The 10046-nt window shown below is 48.8% G+C and overlaps 1 protein-coding gene across 1 annotated transcript; it reads right to left on the reverse strand.

Annotated features, from left to right (window-relative positions):
• Window positions 1–1850: 1850 nt before the first annotated feature.
• TMEM250 (transmembrane protein 250) lies at window positions 1851–6528 on the reverse strand. Its single transcript, XM_054393541.1, has 2 exons — window positions 6477–6528; window positions 1851–2422 (listed from the first exon to the last, which is right to left on the reverse strand). Exon 2 carries the CDS (start codon window positions 2287–2289, stop codon window positions 1870–1872), a length of 420 nt encoding a protein of 139 aa, XP_054249516.1. The 5' UTR covers window positions 2290–2422; window positions 6477–6528; the 3' UTR covers window positions 1851–1869.
• Window positions 6529–10046: the final 3518 nt, after the last annotated feature.

The following is a 10046-nucleotide window of genomic DNA, read 5'->3' on the forward strand; positions in this document are numbered from 1 at the left end:
TTCTTGAGCACAGCCATCCCAGGAGTCCCACAGCCTGCACACCAGAGCCACAGCGCCCCAGGCCGCCAGCTGCACTGGGGAGGAAAGCACCGAGCTGGGAATGCCCTTTGCATACAGCACAAGCTGGAGCTTGGACCTGCAGGACACTGAGGCCCTGCAGTCCAGAAACCAATCCCAGACAAACGCTTTGGGGAGCTGCACAGTGGGGAGGAAACTTCCAGACACCAGTTTGTGACATATGCTGACACCACATCTTTCCTGCAGAAACAGCCTTTGGCTCTCGTGGGGCTCATCTAAAGTTCACACCACCATGGCCCATTATTTATTCAGTGCTGCGAGTTCAGCCTGCATTATCTGTACCACTTGATAATGAGATAACTTCAGGGTTTGCTTTAGCTTTGGACTGCAGACAGAAGCTTCTCTACTTTGCATCCATAAGCCTACAAATCAAAGTATGTCACAGCAAAAGACTGCAGTACTCACATGCTAAAAAATGAAGCATCCCTCCCTGCGTGTAAACCGGTTTTGTTCTCAGCCACATTCACACCTCAGACCAAAGAGATCCTAACAGAACAGTCACATATTTCCAGTCTTATTCCATTATGATCAACTCCATTGATTTCACAGTGGGGAAAAAAAAAAAAACAAAATCAAGTCTCCATCAGTCTCACCAACTTGTTTTTCTTTAAAGAACTTGGGGAAAAGAGGAGTATTTCATTTTAAGGAAAAACAAACAAACAAAACCAGAACAGAAACAAACAGGCCAGCTTCTAGACTCCATAAATAGTCACTTGACTACTGCAAAGGAACAGCCTGAGATCTTAGATCAAGCCCAGTAAAACTGAGTTTAATGCTTAACTCCCTTCTCAGAGCTGCTGGTAAAGTTCTCCAGTGACCCCGCTCTCACTGCTGCTTAGAGAATGTTTTCTGTAACCACAGAGTTTTCTGTAATCTGTCTTTTCAGACTGTCTCTCACCTAGGAAAGGTTGAACACAGAACAGCCTCACCTCACCAGAAAACTGGAACTAATCAGATCAGCAAAAAGTAGACCCAAATGTCAAGATCTAAGTGATATGGACCATGACAATGTGTTCCCCTTAATCAATGCAAAATGATAACATGTTTGCCATGAATGGGGATCTTGAGAACACAGGATACCCAATTCTGCTGCCATCACTCTCCCCATGGATCTGTTTTGTCAGGGCAAGACTCAAGCAGCACTAACTGCCTGAAAAAACACAAAAGCTATTCATAGTTGTATAATTATTTTGAAGTGATCAGAACAGCAGAATGGCTCAAAAGCACGTCCTGAAGAAACCTAAAAGCAAAACAGGAATTAAAAACAAACCACCACAACCCTACAGCCTGCTGAATTTGGCCCCATATTCTCAGCAGGGAATGTGCAAAGTGCAAAATACAGAGGAAGGGATACCTTCCTCTATAGGAAGGGGTTGAGCAGGTACAATTCCCTATCTAGGACACCATGGAATAGCTTTAGAAAAAGGGGGAGGATGGATTAAGTGTATGGGGTGCACAATTATCTGGTTTCTGTCCTCCAGATCAATCATTGCCTCCTCCTGCCCACAGGAATGCAGGAACAGCAGCAAAACTTCTATTAACTCACACTGTACAAAGGAAAAAAAAAAATCAACTAAATGAAATGTGGCACTTGGATAATCAAAATGGCACCTCAACCCTCCGGAAAAAAAAAACAACCCCAAAACCAAATTCCAGAGACAAATACATTATCAATAAAAAGCAATACTGGTAAATAAATTAATTTATATATATATAAAAAAAAAGAAAGCTATTGACACATCTGGGGGTAGAAGAAAAGTCACCTTCTCGGCCCACATGCTCTTGTTTTATTTACATATCCACAAACACCATGAAACACCATCCCAGCCCCCCCACTAGCAGCATGGTGACATGAATTCCATAGATGAGCAGTTCATTCATGAGGCTGAAGTCTACCCTCCTTCGCCCCAGCAAGAGGAGGATGATGGAGAGTTTGTACTGGAAACGCAGAAAGATGCGGATGCCGAGGTACTGAAGGCAAAAGAGGATAGAGAGTGCCACCCAGAGGATGGAGGTAAAGAGGCTGCAGCTGAAGTACAGCAGGAACCGGATGAATCCATACATCCATCGGGATTTGAGATAGATGTCGAAGTTGTTGTACTTGGTACGCACCAAGTGAGTGGTCCTCACCGGGCCGCAGGCCGAGTGCAGGCAGGTGGTGTGGGGGCCGTGGAACGAACGGACCCGGCGCGGAATGGGGATTACAGGCATCGGGCACCCCACCGCTCGCCGAGTCCCAGGGCAGGATCTACAGGGCACATATCAAATACTATCCAGAGAGGTGGAAGAGACCCAACAGCCTGGGAACAGGAACTCTCTGCTGAATTTCCAGGAAGGAAGAGACCTGCAGGGAGACAGAGAAGGAAAGCACGTTTCAGTAGCTCCAGCAGGAGGAGAGGCAGATAATCGCTGGCTTCACAGGGACTTACTACTGCTTTAAAAAGGCAACTTTTTTTGCTTAAAACAACTTTGCTGTCCTTATTGTTTACCAATGTGGCAGTTTAGGCTGGGTGCCCCCTGCCACTGCCACATAAATTTACACCTCTGGTGTCCTGGGTGCCCACCCACAGGGGTGGACACAGGAAACGGCATATTTCTACCCATAAATCCTGTGCCCTATAAGTCCATCTGCAGAGTCATTCTCTTCCTCTTTCTTCCCTCTCTGCTCCCATGGGAGATGCTCTCTCTTATCGGGTAACAGTGGGGGAGTATCTCTCCAGGCCACTTTAGGCCTGTCTAGGAGGAGAATGGAGGGGGGGAAGTCTCAGACCTGGCCAGCCTGAGACTTGCCTAGGAGTGGGAGGGGGGAAGAAAGAGCCCTGGGGGGTTTGGGTTTACCCTCAGGTGGGGAGAAGGGAAGGATTGGGAAGCTTTTGGGAATTCTGTGAGGGGTTCTGTATGCTTTTGGGATACTCTTGGCACTGTCCTTTGCAGTCTTTTGTAGCTTCACCAATTGCTTTTCCATTTAAACTTTCCATCACTCTCCAATCCGTTTGTGTGAGTCTCATTCTTTTGTCCCTTTTGGGGCAAGAGACGTTCTGGCTGGCCTCAAACCAGTACAACCAAGCAGACACACAGAAATACAAATCTGTTTGAACATCCCTCCTGTGAAGAAAGACTGAGAGAACTGGGGCTGTTTAGTCCTGAGAAGAGAAGGCTGAGAGGGGATCTTATGAACGTCTATAAATATCTGAGGGGTGGGTGTCAGGATGAAGGTGCCAGGCTCTTCTCAGTGGTACCCAGTAACAGGACAAGGAACAATGGGTATAAACTGGAACACATGAAATTCCACCTCAACATGAGAAAATTCTTTACAGTGAGAATGATGGAGCCTGGAGCAGGCTGCCCAGAGAGTTGTGAAGTCTCCTTCTCTGGAGCCCACCTGGATGCATTCCTGTATGGCCTGCCCTAGGTGATCCTGCTTTGGCAGGGGGTTTTGACCAGATGATCTATAGAGGTCCTTTCCAATCCTTACCATTCCATGGTTCCAGCATCACCCAGTCAGATCCAGCCAGCTCCCTATCAGCATGGGATGTCAGCACTAGTCATAACCTGTCTAAAGCACCAACAATAAACGGTAAGGGTTGGAAGGGACCTCTGAAGATCAAGTCCAACCTGCCCTGCCAATGCAGGAATCACCTAGGGCAGGCCACACAGGAATGCATCCCAGATGGGGCTTGAAGTCTCTAGAGAAGGAGATACTAACATTATGAATGCTGCAGTGTTAATGCAGGGAAGCTGAGAACTTTGTTCTGGAATTATCCCAGTTAATTGCCAGACCCTTCTTAATCAAACTGCCATCCTGCAACAGTCCACTCATGTGAGTAGGAATAAAAACATGTGTGTCTGCACACAAATTTCTTCTAAAGAGAAGAGGAAAAAAAAAAAAAAAAAAAAAAAAAGAGTCCTCCAAGTACTTTTGGAAGTGAATTCCACAGCCTAGTCACAGTGTTGATTCTTGATTTCTGCTCATTTGAAAACCTGGCAAAGCTTCAGCAAATAAACAAATGGAAAATAAAGGAAGGTCCTGCAAGAACAATGAGGCAATCATGTTTTTCACACTCTACAGGATGCACCTCCCCTTGCTCAGCCAAGCCTTGAGGACTCACTGTCACTGCATTCCATGGCAAGGCACCTTTCAAAGACATCTCTTAGTTTATTTCTCCCCCTGGGACTTGCAGAGATAAGTGAACTATCTTGATCTTCTGGAGTGTTTAGGATTTATAATCTTAACATCCTTCCACACACCCATTGTTGTTCTGTGAGTGATGAGCAGCAGCCTGTTCACTGCTCTCTGCTTCACCCCAGGCTTATGATGTGCCAAATTCCGGGAATTATGAAATGACAATGCACTGATCAGATAATGCTGGAGAACAACAGGGACTTCCCCAGCCTCTTTGGACACTCAGGCACTCAGACCCTGCTGCTCAGAACTTTCCTTTCACAGAATCATTTAAGCTGGATAAGTCCTTGAAGATCCAGACCAACCACTAACCCAACACTACCAAGGCTGCTGCTAACCCATGTCTCTCAACATTATATCTCCATGGCTTTTCAGTCCCTCCAGGGATGAGGACTCCACCACTGCCCTGGGCAGCCTCTTTTCAGGGCCTGACAACCCTTCTGGGGAAGAAATTCTTCCTCATGCCCAACCTAAACCTCCTCTTGTTCTGTTGCTTGTTCCTTGGGAGAAAAGGCCAATCTCCACCTGGCTCCAACCTCCTTTCAGGGAATTGTAGAGAGCAGAAGGTCTCTCCTACCCTCCTTTTCTCCAGGCTGAACAACCCCAGCTCCTTCAGCTGCTCCTCACAAGACTTGTGCTCTAGACCCTTCACCACCTTTGTTGCCCTTTGCTGGACTCACTTCAGCACCTCAATATCCTTTGTGGAATAGGATTTCTGAATCCTATTACTCTTACAACTAAAGTAATTCAAGAGTTACTTCAAGAACTTTTTACTTTGTTACTAACAAAACTAATCACAGAATAAACTGTAAAGATAGCAGAAAACTTGTGCTTTGCTATCAAAACCCCTCTCTGACACAACATGCTTCACTGGGTAAAGCCTCTTCACTGCTTCCTGCCTCCAACTACACATCCATGGAAATTGCAGCTCTGATCTCCTCTGCCTGGCCCCAGGTTCAAATTCCTTTTTTTTTTTTTTTTCCTGCTGTTACAGAAATTTGCAGGCAACCTGTTGGCTCTGGATGAATCAGGGATTAACCAAAAGGAGCAATGGGTGAATTTATGATTAAGAGATTTAGGAAATCAAGGTCTGTTCTCAACTGTCAGAGACCCTCATCATTTTAGGTGCCTCTATGCCATAATTTCCTGTCTGCAGAAAGGAAGCACTGAGCAGCTCGGAAGTGTGTTACAATGATGTCTTTTGCAAGACAAACTGGTCAGACATTGAACCAACACTGCTTAAAAACAACACTTTTGTTCCTGGAGCATGCAACAGAACACACTCTCCACATGCTGTGCAGATATTGCTAAGTGTTTGTCTTCAGAGAGATTTTTGGAGGGCTAAATTAGCAAGATAGGTTAAAACTCACACTCTCTGGACTCGGAGCACTCCATTTCTAATGATGCAGCCTACACATACAACCCCTTCCACCATGACACTAAAGACAGCTGGAGAAAAGGAGGCTAAGGGCAGATTCTACGACTCCCTGGAAGGAGGTTGTAGTGAGGTGAGGCTTGGTCTCTTCTTCCTACTACCAGGTGATAGAATGAGAGGAAATGGTCTGAATTGTGCCTGGGGAGGGTTAGGTTGGATATTAGGAAAAATTTCTGTCCTGCAACAGTGGTCAGGCATTGGAACAGGCTGCCCAGGGAGGTGGTGGAGTCACTGTCCCTGGGGATGTTCAAGAAACCTGTGGACATGGCACTCTGGGGCATGGTTTAGTGGCCATGGTGGTGTTAGGATGATGGGTGGACTTGATGATCTTCGAGGTCTTTTCCAATTGAAAGAATTCTACGATTCTGTGATTTTCCAGCACACTCTTAACAGACCTTCTCAGCATGACTCCTTAAGCTGCCACAGGGAAATCAGAGCACTTGACAAGACCACACCTTGGTGACAGAGCACAAACCCCACCTGCATAAGCTGTAGTTTGTGGGGTCAAACTCAACAGGCCAGCTTCACATCTGAGCCCTGGTTTAGATGAGTTTTGACTCTGACAAAACCTTCCAGAGAGGAACCCAAGAGACCCACTCAAAACAGCTCAGCTGCAGAGATTTAGTCCTTGTGAAGAGCAGCAGCTTGTTCCCATTCACTGTGCTCACCACACAAACAGCCTTTAGTAGGTTCACTCTCTATCTAAACTCAAATACCAACACAGAACAACCATGAGCAGAGCAAAACTGCAAGAATAAAATGAACTTTCTGAAAGATTACATTGTTAATGGTGCTGCCATCTACTCAGCAAGAGGTTGGTCATCTGCTGCTGTTTCTGGATGCCACTTAATTCTTGTAACAAAACAGTGACGTTTTCCTGTGGCACCTGGCCTTCTAGCAGGAGTGAAGGACACAGCTGAGGTGCTTCATAGCCTCACAAGATTCTACATAGGAGTTGATCTAAAAGATAAGACGAGAAAGTTTCAATTTGCTCATTTTGTGTGTTATCAAGTTCAGAACTGGCTTCTCCCCAAGCATGAATTTTTATTCCCACAAAGAATCACAGACTCAACAATAAAGGCATTCTAGCTGACTGATACATGCTGAGAAATTCAGCTTGCTTGTGCCCAGTACCATACACAAAAATTGGGAGGAGAAAAATCACAAAGAACTCATCAGTCACCTTCTCCCAGCACAGACCCATCTCTGCTCAACCAGGGTGGAGGAAACGTGATGCAGACACCACCCACAGAACATGGAAGAGCTGCCCCCAAACCTGTTTGTTGGGCATGTGATGCCCCAAAACAGATTTGGACACCCATTCCTCAAGGTCATTTTTTGGGGACCTCCTATTTTAAAGCACAGTTCTGTCAGGCTGGAGAGTTGAGTTGGGCTCTGCTGGGTATCGTCCTATGGCTGAAAGATTTCAACTTCAAGGCCCAGGAAATTGATGTCTGCTCTGTTGCCATTACCCCAAGCATCATGTTAATGATGGCCGTATCAGGAAGTCAAAAATCTGAATAACTCTTCACTTTGGTGAGCTTTCACTCCTTCTCCTTTAAAAATGGAGTGTGTGATGAGAGAGTTGCAGCAACCCAGTGCTACTTCATCTATCACACACTCCAGGCAAGGTCTGCTGGTGCTCAGGCTACTCATCATTCACAAAAGAGAAGCAGGGATGGCAGAAAAACGGCAGCGTTCTCGGCTGACAGGACCATCCGTCAGGACAAGCAGGACCAAAGCGTTCCAGAAAGAGCCAAACAAGGTTAGGGACAATGACAAATAAAGGTTAGTGCTGATAAATGAAAGCAAGGAGCACCGGAAGGAGGGGAAATCCGAACTCCTCCTACATCCTACCAGACCCTAAATTAAACAGCAGCGACTTAAGAAAGGCACCGAAGGCAGGAAACTCAGCCACGACTTCTCAGCCTACGAGGTCGAGAGTCCAGCGTGGAGCCCCGCCGGGCGAGCGGCGGACAGCCCCGCACGGCCACCGAGACACAGCCGCGACTCACCTCAGGGCAGACAGAGCCCTGCCAGGAGGCAACGCCGACGCCGGAGCGACCGGCTATAGCGGTCCCCGGGCTCGACCCTCACCGGTGGCCCACACAGACAGGTCCCGGCGGGCGGTGAGCGGCCGCTCTCACACCCACCGCGCCCAACGCACCCGCAACATGGAAGCGGCCCAGGGCGGAGACGGCCGCAACAGCAGCAGGGCGAGGCCCGAGCCGTCGTCCCCGCCACCTCCTCCCGCCGTCCCCAGCCCCGGGGCGTCGCCCGACACTCACCGTCCTGCCCATCGCTCCGTTGCAGGCGGCGGCCGCCGAGGCCAGGCGCCCCGGGCCCGGGCTGATGGAAGGCCCGGGCCTACGGGCGAGCGCCGCAATGCGCATGTGCAGGGGGCAGCGACGCTCCGGTTCCGGCCCGTGGCGGCGGCGGCGGTGGTCAGGGAGCGGCCGGGGAGGCGCACGGCGATGACGTCATGACGCCCCCCGCCTCCGCCGGAAGGGAGGTGGCGCCGCGTTCCCCGGGCAACGGCAGGCAGCGGCGGGCGGGCAGAAGCCTGGGCCCGGGGCGAGCGCAGGGCCCTCCTCCGCCCGGTGGAGCCAGCCCGGGAGGCACGAACCTTGGCACGATGGAGCCGGGAAGGTCGCTTCCAGCTGTGCCGGCGGCGAACCGGGCGGAGGGAATGGAGAGTCCGGCTCGGTCCGGGGTCGGGCTGAGGGTGCTGGGACGTCCCCAGCGAAAGGGTTTCCCGCAGAGCTACACCAAAGCCTGAAACTCTCTACAACTCTCTGAAAGGAGGCTGTGGCGAGGGGGGGGCTGGTCTGTGATCCCTGGTAACAAGCGATAGGACAAGGGGAAACGGCCTCAAGTTGTGCCGGGGTGGTTTAGGCTGGGCTTTATGAATAGCTCCTTCCCAAAAAGGGTTGCCGGGCCCTGGAACAGGCTGCCCAGGGCAGTGGTGGTGTTCCCATCCCTGGAGGGATTGAAATCACATGTAGATGTGGTGCTGGGGGACATGGTTTAGTGGTGACCTGGCAGTGAATTAAGGAATGGAGTTAAGGTTTGCCTGACAGCACTAGGCTGCTCTTAGCATAAGTGTGCGTTAGCAGAATTCTTGGGTTTTTAACTTGGCAGAGGCCTACCCTTCTGCTGGGATATGATATGTACCAAAACAGCTGCATGTTAGCTTTGCCATCTAGAAACCCATAAAATTAGGCACAATAGACCACATAGAGCACTGAAGACTGCTTGCTTATCATGGGTGAACCACAGAATAAATGGAGTGTTTGATAAAAATGCTATATTGACTGAAATTTTGTCTCAGTGGAGATGCAGTTTGGTAGGGTTTGGACCCTTATGCTCTCCCTGCTAGCAAAAATAAAGTTGCTGTGGCTTACAGTCCATCTGTGAATCGATTCATTTGAATCAGCAGTGCTAGGTTAACAGTTGGACTCGATCTTAAAATGATTCTACGAAACAAGAGTGTGGCCAAGATTTCTCCAAGTCACTCACCAGTTGGACCTTTCATGGCACTGAGCTGGTTTTGTGGCCAGGCAGATACCGTGTGGGGGCTGAAGGGTCAGATCCAGGCTTGCTGAGCACATGGAGCAGTGCAGATGGTTACATTTGGGAGTCCATGTTCTGGGAAAACCTGTGGCACTCCTGCCTGTGCTCCTAGGAGGAACTGTGCATATCCCAGGGCCTTACCCTCCTGAAGGAGCTCAAGCACTTTTAGAGAGGTAAAGTGGTAAAATCACAAATGTAGGTGATCCAGACTTCTGAGGAGGCCAGCAGCATGCAAAAAAATCCTAAGAAACAAACAGGTGGAGGAAAATTCAGAAGCAATAATATTAAAATAGGGAAAAGAAACTTCCTGCTGTTTTCCCTTAGATGTAATCAGGAATTACTTTCCATAATGGAAATAATACAGAACTTGTTCACTGGCTCCCTGCCCTGCTTGCCGTCTAGGCACTGCTGCGGTGGAAAAACATTAAATAATAATAACTCAAACCATCTGCCAGTACTGAGACCTCCACAGGAGGCTGAGGCACCAGGCCAGATACCTCCCAGCACCCCAACTGGTGCTCAAACTCAGTTTTACTTCCTCCCTGTTCACCTGCTGCCCCTCAGAGCTGTTGTATTCCACAAATACAGGGAGGGGCCTGAGCTGCAGGACAGGCATCAAGGAGAAATTATGGGAAGGTAATAAGAGGTGGGGTACTCCTAGCAGACTGCCATCTCTGTCTCCCACAGACCTCCTGGTGGGAGGGAGAAGGGAAGGTGTGAAGCTGGTAGGTTTTCCCAGTAGCATGAAACTGACAACATCTGTTTTTAACTAAGATA

This window comes from Indicator indicator, chromosome 28 (assembly GCF_027791375.1).
Source record: "Indicator indicator isolate 239-I01 chromosome 28, UM_Iind_1.1, whole genome shotgun sequence".
In the NCBI taxonomy this organism is placed as follows: Eukaryota; Metazoa; Chordata; class Aves; order Piciformes; family Indicatoridae; genus Indicator; species Indicator indicator.

Excerpts from the sequence above, each read along its gene's own strand:
- TMEM250 (XM_054393541.1), bottom strand. The coding sequence starts at position 2,289 with ATGCCTGTAATCCCCATTCCGCGCCGGGTCCGTTCGTTCCACGGCCCC.